The 24,924-nt window shown below is 42.4% G+C and overlaps 1 protein-coding gene across 7 annotated transcripts in view; it reads right to left on the reverse strand.

The window, feature by feature from the left end:
• Positions 1-24,924, reverse strand: part of LOC126176655 (nucleolar transcription factor 1-A-like) — a 204,461-nt gene that overhangs the window by 139,461 nt on the left and 40,076 nt on the right. For 4 of the 7 annotated variants that reach the window (XM_049923816.1, XM_049923824.1, XM_049923837.1 and 1 more), the window contains one exon: positions 22,182-22,383. The exons of the other annotated variants lie outside the window; for them this stretch is intronic. In XM_049923816.1, coding sequence (XP_049779773.1) covers positions 22,182-22,186 — 5 coding nt within the window. In that variant the 5' untranslated portion in view covers positions 22,187-22,383. The remainder of the gene's footprint in view (positions 1-22,181; positions 22,384-24,924) is intronic. 7 annotated transcript variants of the gene reach the window in all.

Raw genomic sequence — 24,924 nt, forward strand, 5'->3', positions numbered from 1 at the left:
AAGGAGGGCATCTTTGATATCGTGGACTGTTTACCCACTATGAAGAAGTGCTGTATGGTGGACATAGCACTCAGGGAATTAAGAGGAGACTAAAAATTTCAATACCTGATCATTTGCTGCAGTGCTCCTAGCATATCAAAGAACTAAGCGTTGAACACTACAGCATCACTGAAGAGGTGATTCATGGCGGGAATGTTGGGAAAAACATTGTATGAGGTAAGGGTGTTATTGTTTAGGAACATGAGCATACATAACTTTAAAATCTGGAATCTTGTTTAAAATATCAATAAAGTAATCTTAAAAATGTAATCTGGAATAAAAAATATTCTGTCTAGTCTAAATTCAACATGGGTCTTGCCAATAAAAGGGAGGAGTTTAGCTTTTGTTTTGTGACAATACATGAAAACTTGCTGCATCTAGTGCTTCATATGTGTACCAATTGGCTTTGTCGCTTCTGGATGATCTCTGCATAATGGCTCTGTGATTTCACAGGTATCAACAATCACAGATTTAGCAAACAATTGTGCAAACAACAAAATAATATACCCTTGTTTATCCAGAATATGTCTTCACTAAAAATTAGCCCACTGCCTCTGCGTGTAAGCTGGGTATAAGTTATCTTCCATTAGACCAAGATTGTAATCAGACGGCCTTGTTGTCAATCAAACAATGTTTTTAAATATAATGGCTCTCCTCCTGAGAACCGAATAGTAAGAATTCTGATAAAAAGTCACTGGTTGCTAAACACTACTACATATTATTTACAGAAGAATGGAAAGAATCTGACCTCAGGAAGATCAATCTGCATTCTGGAGAGAGGAACACCCAGGGCAATGATGTCCAAATGGCGTATCTTAGAAGATGGGACAAAGAAGGTTTGGCCTGGTTTTGTTTTGCTTTAGGGGGCAAAAAACAACTGTGGTCATACACACCCAAGTCAAAACTATAGAACACGAAGACAGAGAGGAGTTAAAAGACAACTAAACATCAGTCCCCATTGACACAAGAAAAAACAGCTAAAAATAGGCACATGGAGAAAGGGCTAAAAAAGACACCGTAGAGAAACGGAGGTCCAAAAACTAAATGGTCTTCACCATATTGCTTTGGCAGATAAAAAGTAAAACACGTCATTTGCTAAAATGGCCAATAACTCAGGCGGCACACCCAAGCGGGAACGTAAACAGTTAAAAAAATTGGCATTCCATCAGGAAGTGGTGGGCAGTTAAAACTTGGGCGCAATGTGTACAAAGTGGTGGGGTAGTGCCGCTTATCAAATGACGATGGCTAAAAAGGCAGTGCCCAATATGCAGCCTAGTTAAAATTACCTCGTCCTGATGGGACAGCCAAGAGGAGGTCGTCCAAGCCTCTGGGAGAGGCCTAATAAGCCGGAGCTTATTCCCGTAAAGGGACGACCATTGGTGATGCCAAAGGGACACCACCTCCTGACAGATGGCAACACAGAGATCATTGGAGGAAATATAGTTACTAACAGGCTGAGGTATGAGGACTGCAGCATGGCAGCGGCATCAGCAGCCTCGTTTCCTGCAGACCGACATGACCAGGAACCCACATAATCATCACAGTGGCTCCACCAAGAGTGAGCAAGTGACAGTTTTCCTGGACCCGTTGCACTAGGGGATGGGCAACCTACATCACATATAGACTTTGAAGAGCGTCGAGTGAGTCTGAGCAGAGGACACAACTGAAAATTCTGTGTCACCGGATGTACTCAGTGGCCCGATACAGGGGAAGAGTTCAGCTATAAATACGAGCAGTGTGCCAGAAGCTGATATTGAAAGACATGAGTGCCAATGACAAAGGCACACCCGATCCCACTGTCAGTCCGAGAGCCATCAGTGTAGACACAGGTACTATCGCAAAGTTCCATGCGAAGGTCATGAAACTTAAGGCGATAGAGCGAGGCTGGAGTAGTAGCCTTAGGAAGTGGAGGAAGGCAAAGGTTAACATGAATCGCTTCACAAAGCCAAGTTGGTGAAGGGTTCACACCCACCAGGAAAGTGTAGGTGTGTATGCAGGTGGGGTAGGAGTCAGCAACGAATAGCACACGGGGGAATGGTCACTCAAATAGGAATCAGAAAGAATGGACCACTCAAGATGATGGGCAAGCTGGGCATTGCAGAAGGATAGGTCCAACTGGGAATAGGTGTGCGAGGAGTTGGAAAGGAAAGTGGGTGCTGCAGTGTTAAGGCAGAAGAGCTTAAGGTGGTTAAGAAGATCAGCCAAGAGGGTACCTCTCTGACAGGTCATGGGAGAACCCCAAAGGAGATGATGGGCATTAAAGTCACTGAGTAGCAAAAATGGGAGGGGGGGGAGGGTAGCTGCCCAATGACCTGAAGGAAGTCTGCCCTGGTGACATCGAATGATGAAGTGACATAAATGGCACAGAGGGAAAAAGTCAGGTGGGGAAGGAAAAGGCGAACTGCAACAGCTTGGTGTTGGGTAGTCATGGAGATGGGTTGACTATGAACGTCATCCTGTACGAGCAGCATGATGCCCCCATGAGATGGGATGCCGACCTCAGGGTGAAGGTCAAAACGAAGGGGGAAGAAATGTGAAAGCTCAAAGCAGTCGTGAGGGCATAATTTCATTTCCTGAAGGCAGAGTACAAGGGGATACAGTGATGCTAAAAGCAGCTGTAAATCCTCTTTGGGGCAGAATGCCGTGAACATTCCATCGGCGAAGAGTCACGAAGAGGAGGTGTAGAGGTGTCACCTCGGTGGCTGCCAAGTAAAAGCCTGTGAAGAGTCACTACTAAAGGGCACAGAAGCAGGAGGATCCTGCTCCATGGGGTCCACAGAAACATCGGCTTGTTTGTACTGTTGGTCTGTGGAGTCCAACGCTGGAAAACAATTAGTGGTGTGCACCGTTGACACGGAGGATGGCTTGGCTAAGGTGTCGCGTGGCAACACTGTCAAAGAGGATCTTTGAGTCGGTGAAGGAGAAGACCATTTGCCTTTGATGAACTTCTACGAGCCTTTCCGGTTATAGGAAGATTCAGGTGTTGGTTCACTGGAGGGACGTAGAAAGTCTTCGTGGAAGTACTCCTTCTGACCTTTCCAGCCTACCGGTTGTGTAGCTGATGGCTTCACCCCTCGAGGTGTGAGTTTCTTGGCTTGCTGCACAGCTGGATAGGGGGGGGAGGGGTGGGGGGGATAGCAACGCTACCTTGGCATTGGGCGATTTAACAACCTCAGAGCTGAATTGAGAGGTTGCATATCTGTGTGGCCATGCCATGTCCTCCATGGAGTGATGGGTAACAAGAACAGAACTATATGTGCCAGACAGGAGAACACAGGGTTTGCAACTAGCCAATAACTTGTGAGTGACTGGGTAAGGCACTTTTTCCTTTACCTCGATCTCTTCCACAGCCCACTCTTCCAGATATTAGGGACAATCCTGAGAGGAGGCCACCACTGTAGTTGATGCAGCAGGGAGAAGGAGACGGACAATCGCTCTCGAGTGCATCCCTACCAAAGGTTAACACATTTGGCTGGGTGTCAACAAGACATTCTAGTGTGGCTGAAACGATGACCCTGCTAGCAGTGCATTCGGCTCGGAATGTACAGCTGGACTGTGATAATTTCATAGCCTGCTTTGATCTTGGATGGAAGCACCACTCTATCAAAGGTGAGAAAAAGAACGCGGGTAGGCACTAAAGAGGAATCTACCTTTTTCGTTACACGATGGATGGCAATGACATCCTGATCAGAGACATAAAATTGGATTTCGGGCTCGGTTAGACCGCTGAGCAGTCTAGTGTAAATAACATCATGGGAAGAATTCAAAGTTCTATGGGCCTCAACACGAACAGGGTAGCGGTGGAGAAGCGAGGCAGCAAGCAGTTGTCGTGCTTGAGAATCGGAAGTAGTCTCCAAACGCTAAGTGCCAGTCCGTAAACAAGAGCATAATTTCACAGGGCCGGCAATTGCAGCAACACCTTTCTGAATAATAAACGGATTTACCATGGTCAAAGACTGACCGTCTTCAGTATGTGAGACCATGAGTAACTGTCATGCAGTGGCAAGAGTCTTTGAATCATTAGCCTCATTATGTTTACGTTTCATAGATGTTGATAGTGAAGATGATTGACTCATTGTGAGAAAATCCTCAATGATTGCCAGTGTCTCCACTGGCACGCTCCATCCAACTGGGGGGGGGAGGGGGGGGGGACACCCTTCACAAGGGGGTGCACCCGCCATAGGTGATTGTTCTGCCTCAGGTCACACCTCCCAAACACCTGACAGAGTCACCAATCAGCCATTTAGGAAGGTTGCAGCTCAGGCAATCACCCCTCCCTGGGCCTGACCTGTACCAGGGGGTACATGCAAACCCTACCTGTCGACACAAGGCTGAGAATTACGCATTACCCACTCACCTGTTAAGCGTCAGATGCATGGGCTAGCCTTCAGGAGTGAACAGGGAGGAAGAAGAAAAAGAGGAACCTCAAACACTAAAAAAAAGTGGAGGAACGAGAGGAGAAAGGAAACAATGAAAGGAAAAGGGAGCAAAGACAACGCAGAACATTCCCAACAACACCCCAGACATGTTCCCCGCCAAGTGCGGGGAAAAAGAATAGCAAGAGGATAACATGCAGCATGGAAGGGAAAATATGCTGCAAAGGCTGGGGCCCCATGGTAGCCAAGCACGAAGGAAAAACTATGTTCACAGCATCTGTAGATTTACAGAAAACTTCTGACAGTTCCAACACGTCTTGAAATTCTGAAAATAATCGGGATGAAATGCATGGAGTGATAGGTTATCTACAACTTGTACTGAAATCAGACAGCAGTTATAAGAGTACAATGATATGAAAGACAGGCACGATTGAAGTCATTATTCAATCTGTGCGTGCAGCAAGCAGTGAAGGAAACTAAGGAGACATCTTGAAAAGTAATTAATGTCCACAAAGAAGAAATAAAAACTTTTACGTTTACTGATGAGATTTTAATTCTGTCAGGATTGCAGAGGAGCCTGAAAATCAGTAGAACAAAAAAGGCAGTGTTCTAAAAAGAAATTAAAAGATGAGGCATAGTTCATATCAATTCAGGCAGGCTAGGAAAAAAAATCTTTCCTTCATAGTCTCTGATGTTATTGAATTTAGCATATGTTAAAATGAAGGACTAAGTAAGGAACACGTATCTTTTTGTTTTCTACGAAAAAAATTTCTGCTCTGAGATACAGCCCTCCAAAGATGACACTGCGCATATCATTTTTAAGATGAGAATTTTGTAAAAAATTTTAAAATGCTGTATTTTGGGAACAGTTTTAGATATTTTGTAGTTTTTTTTTTTTAATATGAATGATGACTGCTTTATGATTACAAAGAAATCCTCCATTTGGACTTATCTGTCAAAATTCTTTTCCTATAGTGTTCTGAACATTTTTTTATATAATTTAGAGAATTTTTTTTTCAAAAATACCAATCCTTTTTTTTTTATTAGTACCATATAGTTCTACTTTCCCTGAAAAGGAGAGCTTCCACGTGTAGGTTGAACAGGTTTTATAAACAATCGAAATTTCTGCCATACATAAAACCTGTTTTATTACCACATTATCACATAACAGGCTCATAAAAATCAAAACCTAGCCTTATTTAACATAATTTTGGTTTTGAAATATGAGTAAGAGATTCATTTTTCAAGCATTTTCAATCGCTCCAAAATGTATGTGAAAAGTCCAAAGATTTAAAGGTTTCAATTTATACAACTTCTGTGCACTCTGTTTTGTACTGAAATTAGCCAGTCAATGAACTAAAAAACATGTTTCAATGCTTCAGTATCTTCCTTTGATATAGAGTGATGCGTTCCTGTTGAAGCAACAGGAAATGGAGCACTTACAATCTTCAGTTGCTACTCCCGTACAGCGGAGATGCTGAGTCACAGATAGGCACAACAAAGAGACTGTCATAAATGAAGCTTTCAGCCAGTAAGGCCTTCGTCAAAATAGATCTCTCTCTCTCTCACACACACACTGCTTCAGCAGTGCCTGAGACTGTAGTCATGTGTGTTGGCCGAGAAAGGTTTATTTGTGACAATCTTTTTGTTGTGCCTATCTGCGACACAGCATCTCTGTTATATGGTTATTCACAACTTTCCTTTTCATAATAAAGACAATATGAAATGCAGACTGACAATAGCAAGAACTGTGTTTCTTATAATGAGAAATATGTTAAAACTCAATATAAAAAAATTAAGACCTATGAAGTCTCACCTGGAGATAGCTGTATGGAGTATAGTCTTACATGGAAGTGGAACACAGACAGTTAACGATACAGACAAGAAGAGAATAGAAGCTTTTGATATGTAATGTTATATGACATTGGAGGTTAAATGGATAGATGGGGTAACTAATGTATAAGTACTGAACCAAATCAGGCAGAAAAGGCGTTTAAGGTGCAAATGTCTACAGGAAGGTATAGCTTGATAGGACAACTCCTGGTGTATGAAAGAATAGTTAATTTGGTAACTGATTGAAATGAAAATGGTAGAGGAAAGCCAAAGGTTTGCCACAGTTGGTTGATTGGTTTAAAAGAGGGGGAAGGGGACGAAATAGCTAGGTCATCGGTCCCTTATTCCAAATAAAACAATGCCACAAGAATGAGAATAAAACAAGCAAGACTGACAACACAAAATGGAGGGAAAGGAAAAACCACACGAACGACAGAAGGACAACAAACACTTAAATGGAAAAAAGGGGGAGAAGAAAACCACAGAATCGCAAGAAACAGGTAGAAGAGATTAAAACAACAAAACAGATTACCATAGCTGACTGACCATGAGAAGAGAAGCCAGCCACTCTGCAACACATTAACACCTCCACCCTAAAAGCACTAGGGTGGAGGACACAGAGGGATAAAGGATTTGCTAAAATTTAGATAAAATGATAAAACCCACCCTCATGAATAAAACATAAAACTAAACCAGACAATGAGGTGTTGTCAGATAAAATTAGTAGCAACAAGTCCGGTAACTGAAGATTTTGTAGTACGGCCGTCATAGTGGGGCAGTGTACCAGAATATGGGCCACTGTCAACCCGGTGATGCATCAACACTGAGGCGGATCTTCAGACGCAGAAGGTAGCCATGGGTCGCAAAAGCGTGGCCAATACAGAGCCAGCAGAGAACCACAGAGACCCTGCGTGAGGCATGCATGGAGGACTGCCACACATTCATAGTCTCCTTATTCACACAGTTTGTTGTGCGTACTGTGACTATGCCATTCTGTCCCCCAAAGCCGAAAAAACTGGCGATGTAAAAATGAACGCAGGTCAGTTATTGGAATGCTGATCTCCATAAGAGGTTTCCGTGAGTCCAGTTTGGCCAGCCTGTCAGCAAGTTCGTTGCCTGGGATTCTGATGTGCCCTGGAGTCCAACCGAACGACCGGACTGTTCCAGGGCATAGATGGACTCCTGGATGGTAGCTACCGAAGGATGATGAGGATACACTGGTCAATAGCTTGTGGGCTGCTCAAGGAGTCAGTACACAGAAGAAACGACTCCCCAGGGCATGAAAGGATGTGCTCAAGGGCATGAGATATAGCCACCAGCTCTGCAGTGAAAACACTGTAGCCATCGGGCAAGGAATGCTGTTCAATATGTCCTCCATGGACATAGGCAAAGCCAACGTGACAATCAGCCACCGAGCCGTCGGTGTAAATCACTTCATGGCCTCGGTACATGTCAAGAATCAAGATGAAGTGACAGTGGAGAGCCATGGGCTGAACTGAGTTCTTTGGGCCATGTGAAAGGACCAGGCGAATCCGCGGCCTAAGTGTACACCATGGAGGTGTACACGATTGGACCTCAAGTATAGGTGGTAAAAGCAGGGACTACAGGTCAGATAGAAGGGATCGGACGAGAACTGCAATTGTAAGCCCTGACCAGGGCCGCCGATGCGGGAGATGAACCACAGTGGGGGAGGGGGAGGGAGAGGGGGTGGGGGAGACGGTAATTCGGATGCGCACGAGAACTATGAACATGTGCAATGGGGAAACTCCAGCTTCCGCAAGAACGCTGGTCACTGGACTCGTCCTAAAAGCTCCTGTCACTAGTCGAATGCCACAGTGGGGCACTGGATTAAGTAAATGCAATGCTGAGGGCGCTGCTGAACCATAAACCAGACTCCCATAGTCAAGGTGGGATTGAACAAGGGCTCAGTAGAGCTGCAGCAGCGTAGAACGATCTGCATCTCAGTTGGTGTTGCTCAGGCAGCGGAGGTCATTGAGGTACTGCCAGCACTTCCGCTTAAGCTGACTGAGGTGAGGAAGCCAAGTCAGTCGGGCGTCAGAACCAGTCCTAAGAATCGATATGTCTCAACTATGGATTTGTCGTTGAGGTAAAGTTCTGGTTGCAGATGAACGGTACAACACCGACAGAAGTGCATAAAACACAACTCTGCAGCCGAAAACTGGAAACCGTGGGCTAGAGCCAATGACAGCGCCTTGTGGATGGCACCCTGTAGGTGCCACTCAGCAACACCAGTACTGTTGGAGCAGTATGAAATGCAGAAGTCGTCTGCATACAGAGACAGACAGCGCTACAACTGCTGCTAGACCATTAATGGCCACTAATAATAAAGATACACTCAATACGGAGCCCTGTCGGACCCCATTCTCCTAGATATGGGGGAGACTATGGCAGGCACAAAATTGGACATGGAAAGTACAAAGCAACAGGAAATTCGGGATAAAAATCAGGAGCGGGCCTCAGATACCCCACTCGCATAACATGTCAAGGATATGATGTTGCCAGGTGGTATCATATGCTTTTCGTAAATCAAAAATGATGGCAACAAGATAGCATTTGGAAAAGGCTGTTCGGATGGCAGACTCGAGGGACTCAAGATTATCAGTGGTAGAGCGACCCAGGTGGAAGTTGCCCTGGCACAGAGCCAGTAGGTCACGTGACGCCAGGACCCAACCCAACCGCCAACACACCATATGTTCCAGCAGCTTACAAAGAATATTGGTGAGGCTGATGGACCAATAGCTATCCCATCAAGCGAGTTTGTGCTGGGTTTGAGCACTGGTATGATGGTGCTCTCCTGTCAGTGGAATGGAAAGACACCACCGCACCAAATCCGATAGAAGATCACGAGGAGATGTCGTTTGTAGTCAGACAAGATGTTTCATCATCTGACTGTGGATCCGATGAGGCCCAGGAACTGTGCCGGGGCAATGGGAAGGGCACCGAGGAGCTCGCACTCTGTAAATGGGGCATTATAGGGTTCACTATGGCGTGTAGTGAACGACAGGACTTTCTCTTCCATCCACCATCTGAGAGTGCGAAAGGCTGCGGGGGTAATTCTCCGACGCAGAGGCGCGAGAATAGTGCTCAGCAAAGTGCTCAGCAATCGCTTTTGTGTCGGTAGATAATACGCCATTTATGTTACACCAGGAACACCTGTTGGGGTCTGGTAGCCAAAAACTCATTTGATCTTTGCCCAGACTTGGGAAGGTGATGTATGACACCCAATGATTGACACATACCTCTCCGAACACTCCTGCTTCTGCCTTCTGATAAGCTGTTGAATGCGGGCACAGAGCAGTTTAAAGGCTACGAGGTGCTCCAGGGAAGGGCGCAGCTTATGCTGCTGTGGAGTTCACCGACGCTCCTTAATTTCCTCAGCAACTTCCGGGGACCATCAAGGGACTATCTTTCGCCATTGGCACCCTAAGGAACAAGGGATCGCGTTTTCCACTAAAGAAACGATTGTTTTAGTTATCTGGTCAACCACCACATCGATGTTACCGTGTGGGGAGATTCAACGGTGACAGCAGATGTGAAAGTTTCGCAGTCTGCCTTGTTTAAAGCCAATCGGGGCACGCGTCCGTAGGCCTGATGCCGGAGCAGTGACAGGAAGATAGGGAAGTAGTGGTCACTACCACACAGGTCGTCATGTGCTCTCCAGTGGATAGATGGGAGAAGGCCAGGATTGCAAACTAAGAAATCAATGGCCGAATATGTGCCATGTATTTAAGAGACAGAGGTCGAGTTGTGATACTAAAAACTGTGCCACCCCACAAGGGGTTATGAGCATTAAAATCTCCCAAAAGTAGGAACGGTTTAGGGAGTTGATCAATCAGTGCAGCCAATGCGTTCAAGTGTACTGCACTATCTGGAGGAAGATATAAGTTGCAGACATTTATTTCCTGCATCGTCCTTTTCCTGACAGCTACAGCTTCAAGAGGCGTTTGAAGGGGCCTGCATACTGCATACTGAATTCAGGACATAGACGCAAATTCCACCTGACACTATTATATATAGTTGCTACGGTCCCTGTAATATCCCTTAAGCCACGGGTGGCTATAAGGGAACCAGGTTTCCTGGAGGGCAATGCAGAAAGCAGGTGTAAAGCTTAACAGTTGCCGTAGCTCAGCCAGATGGTGGAAAAAACTGCCGCAATTCCACTGGACGATGACGTTATCGTGAGGCTGGAAAGGCATGAAGCGCGCAAGGAGGCAGGTTATGCCTCAGGGTCACCTGCTGCCTCTGACTGAGTATTTGTAGCCATTTCTATGGTGGCTGAGGCATCAGTGAGATCCAGGTCCACAGGGGACGCTAAGCTCTCCACTGCATCCCACTGCATCCTCAGATGCTGAACTGATAGGGAGTGGTGGTGTTGGGGCCACCAGAGGCTCCTGTTGCTTAGCAGACTACTTCTTAGTTTGTGTGCTCTCTCGCTTCTCTTTAGGGGCTTGCTGGGAAGATTTCTCCGAAGCAGCTTCAGTCATGGACAAGGACCATGAAGCTCATTGTCCAGCAGCTTTTGGCTCCTTGAGCCAATGGAAAGTGTCCACCATGGCATTAGTGGAGACCTTGGAAGAGAGGGCCCCAAGGGACCCCTTCCACACGAGAGGAGTCAGAGGAGGCTGTTGCTTCTCCGGCAGGGGGGAGGGGACCAACGGCCCCTGTGTTTGGAGGGACCTTGCTTCCAAAGTAGGTGCTTTGGGTGCAACGGAGGAAAATTTGTCCCCTACCACCAAGGGGGCAGATGTATTCTGTTCATGGCACAGAATAAGGAACCACTGGCACTTGGGACGGTGCTGGTGATGTAGCTGAAGCGTATGACGTCATCAACAGAATGGGGTGTAATCTTTCGAATTTACATTTAGCCTATGTATAACTCAACTGGTGCAGGGTCTTGTACTCCATAATTTTCTGCTCCTTTTGGAGTAATGGGGAGTCTGGCAAGCAGGGGGAGTGGTGCTCTCCACAGCTGACGCAAGTGGGAGGTGGCACACATGGAGTATCTGGATGCAGTGGACGTCCGCAGTCTCGACATGTGGTGCTGGAAGTGTAGCGGGAAGACATGTGCCTGAACTTCCAGCACTTAAAACAACACATAGGGGGAGGGATGTTTGGTTTAACATCACAGTAGTAAACCATCGCCTTGACCTTTTCAGGCAATGAATCGCCCTCAAAGGCGAAGATGAAGGCACCGGTAGCAACCCTGTTGTCTTTGGGTCCCCCGTAAATGCGTCGGATGAAATGAACACCCTGCCGTTCTAAATTGGCGCGGAGCTCATTGTCAGACTGCAAGAGGAGGTCACAATGGAAAATGATCCCCTGGACCATGTTGAGGCTTTTATGGGGAGTGACGGAAACAGGAATATTACCCAGCTTGTCACAGGTGAGTAACGCTCGGGATAGGGCTGGGGATGCTGACTGAATCAAGACTGCAATGTTTCGCATCTTGGACAGCGCTGTCACTTCTCCAAACTTATCCTCAAGGTGTTCGATGAGAACTTGAGGCTTCGTCAGTAGAAAAGAATTCCCATCAGTTCTGCTACAGACTAAAAACTGAGGCGAGTATGGCTCTCTCCGTTCTGTAGCTCTGCATTCCTCCCATGGTGCAGCAAGGGAGGGAAACGATTTGGGGTCATACCTGTCGGCATTGTATTCTATCTTGCCCTTCTTATGAGAATGTCGGTGCCATACGGTCACCAGCAAGAGGTGACTTAGTCCACTTCATTGCAGGTCATCCGCCCTGATGCCACCCACTCCGATCAGGGGCTCTCCCCAAGGGTGCCACCCAGCCACAGCAATGGCCAATTGGCATGATGGCCATTACCGGGAGTCCTGATGCCCCAGGAAGACAGGCATCTACTCCTTGGCATACGTGCGGAGTTTACAGCTCAGGCATCAGCAGTGCAATCCCTGTGTTGTTAGGGGGCTACCACCAAATGGGTACATGACCACCCCACCACAACAGACTGGCTACTGTGCTGGAGATTGGGCGCAGATAAATCCAATATTGTCATGGGGGCAAAAGAGGACAGGAGACAACGGAAGAAGATGACATACTCCGGCAAGTGTCCTCGCCCAAATAGTTGAATCGCAGGTGGAGATGCAAAGCAATGACAAGAGATTCGGGAATCGAATCTAAGGGCTCATGCACCACATAAGGCATCCTTCCCCATATGGCCTACCCTTTTTGTAGAATTTTGAAAGTGGCAGGTCAAACCATAGAATGGGACCTGAACTCATAGGGCCGGAAAGTGTGAGACTCCTTTTAGCTGCCTCTTAAGACAGGCAGGAATACCTCGGGCCTATTCTAAACCCCAGACCCGCAGGGAGGGGGGGGGGGGGGGGGGATGCAACAGTAAACAAGTTCAAAAATGAAGTAGGTTACCACACTCATTCAGAGATGCAGAGACTTGCACAGGGTAGACTTGCATGGAGAGCTGTATCAAATTAGTCTTTAGACTGAAAATCACAACAAGGACACCCACTACACTTCTCCAACATAAATAATTTAATAATTTTGCTCACTTTTTTCCTTAGTTTTAATCCCCATTTACCACCCTGAAATTTACAATGGAGTCATTTCTGCTTCACTCTCAGTATGACAGATAGAACATGTATTTTCAAATGTCCAGGCATGTAAATGATTAAATTTTTATGCACAGTGATAGTCCTAGCAGTCTCCATCAAAAACTGGAAGCAACTGTCCAACATGGGTTTGCTACTCAACTCCTACCAGTTTGTGAAGAACAGTTGATAAGGGCTGCTACATATTCAGTCTAGGAACCAAACACATTTCAGAGCATTATATGCTACATCTGACAAAGACAAGAAGGTCAATTGTTGAAACATTATGCATGAAAAAGGAACTTGCCAATCCAGCTGGATATCCTGATACACGTATCCTTCCAAGAGCGGAGCTGTTTTGCTTGCCACATTTTTTGTTTAAGCAAAATTTTCATCTTTTTCATTTCATTCATAGAAGTAAACATACAAACTGTAAATGAACTACACATAGCTTAAAAAATTTCTCCACTAGCCCAGTTTCTTTTTATTTTGCATTCTTTTTATTATGTATCAGTATCTTAGCTCCCAAATTTTTCTTCACACTGTAGCCTCGACTTGCAGCCTACTACTTTCAGTTGTCCCAGAGCAATATTTTTAAAATAATTTATTTAAACATACTGGAACCATTTTCATTTTGCCCATGACATTATACAGTTTGCATCTAGTGTAGGTAAACTACAACATCTGTACAAACTTCACGAAGTACGTTTGACGGTAGCCTTCAAATTCAATTCCAATAAAGCATAATGTATAATAAATACAGCAAAGAGAAAGTAATACAAATTAACAACAAAATCACATTGATGAGTTTTTATGCCAAAGCAATTGAAAACAGTGACTGTATGGACAGCAAAAGTAATGAACAGCAGAGTAAAAATTATTTGTAGTGCTTTTGCTAAGTTAGATAGCGTATTTAAAACCAAGTATCTGATGAATCTGGAAAGGAAAGTTTACAGTGAATGTATCTTACCATACACTGACTTTTTATGCACAGTTTGCTCTGGAAGAAATGAAAAGTTATGCAATAGGGATTCCTGAAAGATAGAAGGGGAAAAAAGAAACAGGAAGGAAGATGCAACAATTGCAGTAGTTAGAGTAAAACTGACGTCAACAAGACATATAGTCAAATAAATGAACGATGTGATGGACCAACGTAGAACTTGGTTGCATCCCAGGAGATATGTAAAGATTAGGAAGATGATCTAATGGAATGGGGGTAGAGGATTAGCGAACATACAGGAACAACATAGATGAGGACAACTAAAGAATGTAATAGTCTTGATGATGCCTTTATCCAGCTGTGGATGTGAAACTGCTGCTACAGCACTTCCCTCATTCTTTTTTAAAGTATAGTCATAATACTTCCTACAGTGTGTGTCCGTGTCCGTGAGTGTGTGTGTGTGTGTGTGTGTGTGTGTGTGTGTGTGTGTGTGTGGAGGGTGGGAGGTAGGTTGGGGGGGGGGGGGGGTGAAAGGTAAACTTTCACTGATGCTATTGCATGACTGAAGCAAAACATGTTATAAATGTTGGCAAGCTGTGTGGATTTAAAGATCTTAACTTCAGCAAGTTGCATATGCCCTGTGACATTTATTTATGGAAATTTCTCCTCCTAAGACTGGATACACTCTGCTCCCAACCATACAGTTAACCATCTATTCCTGATCTGAGTTCTACCCAGTCATATTTTCTGCAATCGTCACAACTTCAATATTTGAATGTAGTATGGCAAAAATTTTTGCACTCATAACATCACAATGGATCCAGTTCAAATTGAAACTGAATAGCAAAATAGATTCAGGTGTGTTATTCCCATATACACTCAGTATTTTCCATTTTAGAAACTAATTCTTAATCCAAATATTTCTGCACCACAGCTACAGTCTTGCACGAGACAGCCACACACTGTCATTAAGTAACAATAAAAGATAAAAGAAACACAAACTGTTTTAAACTTCATAAGTTGGCCACTTGTTCGGCTGTGGCATTTTTTATTACAAATTTACCAGACTGATATCCCTCCACAGATTTCATGACACTCATAACTCTCTCCCATATTTATCATATCAATATTACCTCTTCTCTTTTTGAAACCACGAATATATTTTGCCACAGCTGTGTCTTGTTGCTATAGATCTCCCATTCTCATACAAAAATGCTCAAATGCTCTTTGACCCTCTTTGTTGGGCTGTGTACCAATATACATCTTTTTTTATTTTAACACTTACAGTGATATCCTCAAATATTTGTTGGATGTATTCCCATCTCTGTGGTCCTCTACAGTTTTTACTATACACAGTTCCTTTCCAGTACCTTGGGAGTTGTTCACTGATATTTCAAAACGTGTCCTATCACTTTATCCCTTCTTCTTGTCAGTGTTTTCTATATGTTGCTTTCTTCATTGATTCTGCAGAAACCTCCTCATTCCTTATCTTTTCACTCCACCTAAGTTTCAACATCTTTCTGTAGCACTACATCTCACATGCTTTGATTCTCTTCTTTTTTCCTGTTTCCCCAAAATTCATTGTATGTACTAGTTTGCTTATTACATCCTTCTCACTTATTCCATTGTGTGTTATTTTGCTTCCAATGTAGCAGAATTCCTTGACTTCATCAACTTCATGATCCCTATCTTTGATGTTAAGGGTACTGTTAATCTAATTTCTGCTACTCCTCATTAAGAGGTGTGGCAGTAAAGAATCCAGACTCATTCTCTAACTCTACATAGGGGCAGAAATCCATTCCAGTACAATTATGCCATAGGTGGTAAATCATTGGAAGCGGTAACGACCGTAAAATACTTAGGAGTTACTATCCGGAGCGATCTGAAGTGGAATGATCACATAAAACAAATAGTGGGAAAAGCAGGCGCCAGGTTGAGATTCATAGGAAGAATTCTAAGAAAATGTGACTCATCGACGAAAGAAGTAGCTTACAAAACGCTTGTTCGTCCGATTCTTGAGTATTGCTCATCAGTATGGGACCCTTACCAGGTTGGATTAATAGAAGAGATAGACATGATCCAGCGAAAAGCAGCGCGATTCGTCATGGGGACATTTAGTCAGCGCGAGAGCGTTACGGAGATGCTGAACAAGCTCCAGTGGCGGACACTTCAAGAAAGGCGTTACGCAATACGGAGAGGTTTATTATCGAAATTACGAGAGAGCACATTCCAGGAAGAGATGGGCAACATATTACTACCGCCCACATATATCTCGCGTAATGATCACAATGAAAAGATCCGAGAAATTAGAGCAAATACGGAGACTTACAAGCAGTCGTTCTTCCCACGCACAATTCGTGAATGGAACAGGGAAGGGGGGATCAGATAGTGGTACAATAAGTAACCTCCGCCACACACCGTAAGGTGGCTCGCGGAGTATAGATGTAGATGTAGATGTAGATATTAAAAAAACTTACACAACTGAACTGTTGCTCCCCTTCAATGTAGTCCCCTCCCTGATCGCCGCACCACTCCATGTGAATTTTCCACCGTTTGAAGCTGTGCTACACTTCTTTTTCTGTTATGCTGTTGAAGAGGCTCATTGCTTTTTCCTTCACTGCATCCACAGAATTGAACCTGGTTCCTCTGAGCGCAGACTTCAGTTTTGGGAAGAGAAAGAAGTCACACAGTGCTAGATCAGGTGAATATGGTGGATGCTCCATCACTGGAATGTTGTTTTTCTCCACAAACTAGGCCAGCAGATGCACTGTCCTGATGAGGAATCCATGAGCGATTCTTCCACAGAGCTCACGACCGGTCTTCAGAACAGTTACATAATAAGCTTGACTGACAGCCTGAGCTTCAGGCAACCTATCAATGTAGGTAACCCCTCATGTATAAAAGAAAGTAATCATCATTACTTTGAATTTTGATTTTCTCATGGACACTTTCTTCTTCCTAGGGGACTGAGGGGTCACTTAGTCTCTTAATTGTACTGGAACATGGATGTTTCAGCACACACAATTATTTTACCAAGGTAATCAGGGTCATTTTCAATGTTTTCAAGAGTGTCAGCATAGGAGTCCACTCAATGTTGCTTTTGCTCGTTTGTGAGGATTCTTGGTACCATTTTAGCATAAAGCTTTGTCATGTCCAGATTATTGTGCAAAATCTGTGTAATGGTTTTCTTATTGATGCAGGCAAGTCGTGCAATTGCTTGAATGCTCACGCGGCGGTCTTCTCGAACGATTCTACTGACCTTCTCCACATTCTCTTCAGTTTTTGAACTGAAGGACAGCCTGATTTTGGTGAGGTCTACCCTACCATCCTTGAACCTCTCAACCCACTCAAAAACTTGCATACGAGATAGACACTATCACCATAAACTTGTTTCAACAAATCATTTCTGTGGCAGATTTTCTAAGTTTTCTGAGGAATTTGATGTTAACATGTTGTTCCACTTTAGAGCATAGCATAATTCCGACGGAACTCAGACGCATGACTGGTTTCCTAAGAAGGCTCACAGCCAGACCAACCACAGCAGTGGCGTGAAATTTTGCACGCATGTCGGAGAGAGTCTCAAGGTTATTCCCCTCCTTCTTCTCTTTGTCGCTGACAAAGCCAGAAATGCACACAACAACCAGTCCCGTTTCTTTATTGACACATTTCATACTTTCATACTCTGCCGGAGTTAGGAATCTTTATGAGGAGAAATAAGCACTGTTAAACAAAAATTATTTGCATTACAGGAGAGTTTTCTGAATTCAATATTATGGATGATAAAAGAGGACTTCTTCTGGAATCTCGTGTACGTCCTAAACACATTTTTCAAGAAAAACAGCAGAAAATGAACACAGAAATGGCCAACATAACTAGAAATTAAGACCAATTATGTGCTGAAAGTAAACTGTATACAATGTGTCAGTCGAAAAGCAGATCAGGATATCAGGTAACCACAGGTTAGTAAGAAACAAAATTAAACTGGGCACTAAATTAATTGGAATTAAATTTAAATCTGAAACCAGTATATAACAGAAACTGCAACAGAGAATACCAATTATCAGCCAGATTTAAAGATAACAACCTTGGCAATGAAAAAGGTGACACGATCAGGATTCAGGAGCTTGAGAACAATGTGGCAAACATGAAAACAAATGGAAGTAGTACAAGAAATGGAATGAAACAGATTAGAAATTTTACGATTAAGTGAAACAAGAATAACTGGATTTGGAGAAAAAAGAATAAAGGAAAGGAACATCCTCTTTTATTCTAGAAGAAAAGATGAAATCCATAGTGAAGGAGTAGCATTGATACTAGACTGGAGAGCAAAGCAGTCTTCAATAGAGTGGTACCCAATTACAGATATAATCATAGTCACTCGCTTTGCAATGAAGGTAAGACCAGTGACCATTGTACAATATTATGCACCAACAGAAATGTCTGAGGACGAAGAGAAAGACAAGTTTTACAGCAATCTCCGCGAAATGCTACAAAAGTGTTGGAAAAGATATATCCTCCTGCTGATGGGTTATCTTAAGGCAAAAATTGGGAATGACGACTGTGGGGTAGAGCAGATTATTGGGCAGCATGGGTTGGGCATCCAAAATGACAATGGAGAACGTCTCACAGACTTGTGCACCATGTCTAACCTGATCACTGGAGGTTCCATTTACCCCCATAAACAGTGTCACAAAGTGTTGTGAGTTTCACCAGATGGCAAAACAGAGAACCAGATAGACCACTTTGCAATTAGCAGGACCTGGCGAAGATTGCTTCTAGATGTGAGGAACAAAAGAAGAGCAGACAGGAAAGAAAACAAAATTTCAGAAGCCACAAGAATATTGAAGGAGAGAAAAGAAGTAAAATTAAATTACAGCATAAGTCAGATAGAATAAACTAAGAGCACTGTTTATGAGATGATGTCACTGTACAATGAGAAGATAATAAGGAGACAGCTGAGAATATATAGTGCTCAGAGCCATTTGAACAGCTGAGAATAACTCAAATATGAAGTAAACAAAACTAACATGCTGGGTAGACATCATATTATATTAGTTAGGATGGAATTTAACAATATTATGAAAAGGATAGTTGCTACTCACCTTGTGTCGGAAATACACACACACACACACACACACACACACACACACACACACACGAAAATACACACACACACACACACACACACGACCACAGTTTCTGACAGTCTGTTTGTTGTGTCCATCTGTGACTCAGCATCTCCATTATGTGGTAAGTAGCATCTATCCTTTTCATAACACTGATACATTCCATCCTGAATTTTCCATTGTTTTATATTGGTTAGTACGTGTTGTGATGGCAAACTGGAAGACCACATTAGAGGTATTTCAGGATTTCTTCAAAAATCGTTTTAGTGCACCTAAGAAAATGGACACGTTGACAACAAGCTGTGAGCATGGGTGCATTCCAAAAGTTTTACTAGAAGGAGGAGGGAAACAAATGAAAAGAAGGAATGCCGCTGGGGGTCATGGGTTAACAGTAACAATAATTGAAGTAGGGAGAGAGATGGTGAAAACAAAATTAGCAAAGTTATACAAAGTACAGCACACGGTGGGAACAATGTTGTACTTGCAATCCACATGAAAGGGAGCACGGAAGGTTTGAGGATGTTGAGCCCATTTGCTTTTTGTCAGTGGTATACAAGATTTTTCTAAAAATCCTTACTAATCCTCTAGAATTTACAAGGAGAAATGTATAAGATGGCTTTTGAAGTGGGTATAGCACAATGGCCCACCTACAGGTCCTCAACAAAGGAACAACAATTGTTCGTTACTATTTTGTTTGGAAATTACAGAATATGGCAAAGTTTTTCATTATCATAATAAAACACGTGCTGGCAATATTCAAGAATCATGAAATAGACTATATCTATGTCAATTTGTAGAAAAATATGTACAACAAAGCTGTAACTTCCATTCAATTACTTCAGGAGAGAGAGAAAGAGAGAGAGAGAGAGAGAGAGAGAGAGAGAGAGAGAGAGAGAGAGAGAGAGAGAGAGGGGGGGGGGGGGGGGGGTGTTCAGAACTGAGAATGAAGTTACCCAAGGTGCCTCCTATTTTTCATAGCCTTGGAACAGTTCTTTGAATCTTAAACTGGAAGAACGGACAAAATGCAAAACAAACTTACCTGAACCACCTTCAACTTGCAGATGACATTATTTTGTTTGCTATGGATCCAGAATTTCACTATTAGAGGGAGGAAATTAACAATGGAAAGATGCTTGTTGAATACATACAAAGAAAAGATAAGAGAAATAACAGGATTTGAGTATGTGATAGCAACTGTGATTAAAATCCTTCTGCTAAGTCATTTTATAAAGTATTTAAAATGCTAAAATACCAAAGCATCAGAAGACTTTGTTGTGTTGCAGCAGTCCTTCTCAGGAATAGAATGGCTGAGCTGGGGAGTGGGTACTTCAACACATTTCTTTTCTAAATATGTCATAAGACCACAACCATCAAATTTCTTAGACTTTATTGGCCATAAAATACTAGTGGTTGGTGTTAGGAAAGACAGCAATCCATTTGTGAGGCAGGTGGCTTACTGGTAATTGGCAGTCACCGCAAATCAATGACAAGCTTGTGGGGCCTGTTTTCCTGCTTTTACATACAGAAAACCAAAACCAGTTCAGCATGTGCTGTCCATTTAGTTAGTCACGACAGTCTCAGTGAAGCCACTAACATACAATTGCACAAGGAACATGGTAAAAGGATGGTTGGAAATCAGCAGCTGTTCACTCGGTAGGGACTGTAAAGCTGCACTGGGATTTCAAGTGCCTCTCTTATTTTGTGCAAGCACACAAATGGCTGTCTCTCAATTTCTGACTTCAGGAAGCTATAGGCCACTCAAAATCCCAGTTTAATTCTGCAATGTTGATCAGTCATGTTGCCCAAAATGAACAGAATGCTTATGTTTTGCTACGTGGGCCTTCCAGTTTTCCCAATGTATATAGCACTGACTCACAATGTATCCAGTAAACATTTGCTGTTAAGACAGTTTTTACTTCATCCTTAATGGGATCTCTAAAATTCTGCAGCCGCTTCGGAAAACTGGTTTGAAGCCTCTTCAGTGAAACACCTTGCCTATTTGATTACTGATCCCTTCGACATTTCTCAATTTTGTTTGTTTAGCTTCATGTTGAACTTTGCAGTTCTTCTTGTTTTTCTTTTTCTGTCATATCTATCAGCTCAGAACATGCTTAATACTGGTTGCATTGCTGATATGGTGGCCTCAGGTGGCCAGTGTGTAGAACAGAACACTTTTGAGTCGAATGATGGTGCGATTTGACATGTAGGTACAGGTTGGTGTGTCCTAGGTTGCCACTGGCAGTTCTGTGGACCTCCACAACCTGCAACAAACTGTGCCGTCAGTTGTTACGATTTTGGACGTAACCAAAAAACTATTGTGTTACTCACATATCGCAGCCAACAGTTTGGCTGAAACTGCATGGTGCTTAAAGCAGTACACATTAAAGGTGTACATTGTTATCAGAGAGAGGGTGGCTTTCATTGTCAATATTTCCGTGTTTTCATAACACTTCACACACCAGGTGATACAGGATGACTACAAACATAACTACATCTGTATACATATATCATGTGATATTCATTCATTAAGAATGCTAATAGCCTCTTCTATTGTATGGTGTGTTGGAGAAGAAGGGCTGACCATATAATGTATGTCAGTTCCTGTATAAGTTGGACAATGTGATAGTTACAAATGTAGACAGGCTGGGCATAGAGAGACAAAATAATGGGAGATGGAGTAAGGAGATGCTGTGTTGAACTCCTTATGATAAGAAACAAGTAATGGGAGATCTAACAGATGATGAAGTGACAGCATAAAGGCTAGACAAACTTGGGTGCAAGAAGATGAAAATTGTAATATATACAGAAGTGCAGATGAGGATTGTGTTCAGCAGCAGAGCAGAAGAGGATTGTGTTCAGCAGAAGATTACAACTTGCTTTTGATATGGTGATGAATATATTTATGTTGACAGCCAACTGTCTATTCCTGTGTTAATCCTCTGTAGATCTTCTTGCATCTTACTAGAGTTTTCTGGCATTGCAAAAGTCCTACATGTAATAGCATCATTTCTGAAGAGCTTTTATGTTATCCACCACATCATATACACAGTACATATAATGTACATTACTGGCTATGACTATCACACATAAGTATAATTAATTATTCAGGCCGTGCTTTTTATCTTTAACGAGCATTCTCTGAAGCTCTATTAATTTTTTCAGAGCCAGAATTAATATTTTTTGTTCGAATATACAACCATAAAATACTATCATTAGCTAGGAAATAATTAACTGAAAGTTTCAAATAACCAACAACAGTACTAGATCAAAATAGCTACATACCTCATTGCTGAGTATTGCTAGAGTCACTTTCGAAGTACACTAACGTCTCTGTAATCATTGGTTGAATACATCTGGTAATCTGACATTTTGCTGGCATACAGATAAGGGCAGCATGATGCACGTGTACATAGCTGTCACTTGATAGCTATTTGTTGTTTTCCCAGCAAAGCAGTTACTATTGTGACAAATATAATAAACCAACCTGCAAACCAAGTGACCTTTTGAACTCAAAACCCATTAACTGAGAGTTCAATTATATCAGTGTCTGATACGGTTGCAAATGTCTTAACCACAAATACAACTGTGTCTGAAAAGGTGGAAATAACTGGGACTGGCCACAACACGTATTTCAGAGAAAGACAGCGATGAGATGTTTGATTAATATTTAGACAAGGTCAGCAGTTTGACATTCTCATGTGACCTGGTGTTCTCTCATCACTGCCTGTAGGTATTGCAATTATTTACTGTACTCCACTCTGAAAATCAAGCACTATCTGTATGTCCTATACATTATACATTTTGAAGAAAATCTAGAATTCTCTTTTTGTCATCAGACTGACACAAACTGTTGGCTTTGTATCAAAATCTACTAATGTTGTGGTGCATGACATAATACATGTGCAGAAAAGTAGAGGAGTAAATGAAACAGGCATAGGGAATACACACGTAAAAAAATTACAACAATGAAAACAATCCATTTTTGAGAATATGATGTAATTGGATAGATAAAAAATATACTCACCACATGGTGGCAGAAGGCATACATAAACGAAGGTTATGATTAGGTGAGCTTTCGGAGCCAGTGGCTCCTTCTCCAGGCATAAGTGTTAAAGGGAAATGAAGAGGGGCAAAGGAAAAGGACTGCAGAGGTCTAGAAAAGGAGTAGATTTCTGGATGACTTTTCTGAGATCTACCCCTTTTCCTAGACCTCTGCAATTCTCTTCCTTTACCCCTCTTCCTTCCCCTTTAACTATTCTGCCTGAAGGAGGAGCCACTGGCTCCAAAAGCTTGTCTAATTATAACCTTCTTTTATGTGTGTGTTCTGAAGTAGCATGGTGAGTAGATTTTTTATCTATCCAATTAAAAAATTAGACTGATAGCAAGTACAACATGTCAATAGCAGGAATGGCTAACAGAGAAATGCAAAGCTGTAGATGCATGCCAAACTCAGAGATAAGACAGATCCCATTTATAGGCAAATTAAGTAAGACTTTGGAAAAAAGAAGCATTTTTATGAACATAAAAGAACTCACATGGCAAGCCAGCTCTAAGCAAAGGAGAAGAGGTTGAAAGATGGAAGGAACACACAGAATCACTACATAAATGACAAATTTGAAGACAATATTATATAAAGGAGAGGGAGTGAATGGAGATGATGTAGGGAATGCACACCTGTAAGAAAAATTTTCCAATGCACTGAAAGACCTAATAAGGGAATCATCCAATCCGACATTTTGAAACCTGCCTTGAATTCTTTTATACAGAAAGAACACACTGAAACAAACCCAATAACAAAATTCTTGTTGCTGAGACACACTGCAAGTATTTTTTAACCCTTTCAGATCCACTGGCAACAATTTTTAGTATCTCTTAGCTGCAACAGAAACTTTTTTTCCACAATGGAAACCTTATGTACACATTTGTGGCTGTTCAATCATTTCATCATGTGCAAGGCTGCCCCTGCCCAATACCAATATAAAATTATCAACATGTGAATGTAGCAGTGTGCTGTTGCTTGTGACAGCCAGAATAGACAGAGGTTGTTTGTTAATTATATTCCACTGTATAACTGAATGATATTGTTATTTTGCATGGTATTTTTTTACAACAGTGAATATTTCAAAATTAATTATTTTTGTCAATAAAATGAACCTGAATGTACAATGTTTATTTTGAAAATGGATGAATATATTTCTGTAAATCTTCCTTCGAAAATCATTTTAAACAATCAACTAAGACCATTAAATCATAATTAAAATTTTTCATCTCCAGAAAAAAAATCCATGTAAAAAGAAAAAAATGAAAAAAAAACACCTGTTGATATAGGCCAAATTCCTAACTCATCTGCTTGTGTCTGTATATGTGCGGATGGATGTGTGTGTGTGTGTGTGTGTGTGTGTGTGTGTGTGTGTGTGTGTGTGTGTGTGTGTGCGCGCGTGCGCGAGTGTATACCTGTCCCTTTTTCCCCCTAAGATAAGTCTTTCCGCTCCCGGGATTGGAATGTTGGAATGACTCCTTACCCTCCCCCTTAAAACCCACATCCTTTCGTCTTTCCCTCTCCTTCCCTCTCTCCTGACGAAGCAACCTTGGGTTGCGAAAGATTGAAATTTTGGTGTGTGTGTGTGTGTGTGTGTATGTGTGTGTGTGTGCGTGTTTTTTATTGTCTCCTATCAACATACCAACGCTTTCGTTTGGTAAGTAACAGCATCTTTATTTTTAGATATATTTTATTAGTTAATTTCTTGGACGTTCATTCCAATGATATCAACATTTAGTTAGAAAATATGGAAACATAGAAGACACATGAAATAATTCCGTCAGTTCCATGAATTGTGATTTGAATGATAATTGTTGCATTACAAAGGCCAACAACAAAAATAGAGTACCTTCAGACCCCAAAGAAAACATGTTTCATAATAGCCTTCAGTGACACAAAAAAAGGCTGTAACTGTTTTGGTTAAACAAAAGAAGGAGAAAGCACTTCACTTCTGCAAAGCTGGTTTCAAAAATGCGCCAAAATGGA

The sequence above is a fragment of the Schistocerca cancellata genome, chromosome 1 (assembly GCF_023864275.1).
Source record: "Schistocerca cancellata isolate TAMUIC-IGC-003103 chromosome 1, iqSchCanc2.1, whole genome shotgun sequence".
NCBI classification, from domain to species: domain Eukaryota; kingdom Metazoa; phylum Arthropoda; class Insecta; order Orthoptera; family Acrididae; genus Schistocerca; species Schistocerca cancellata.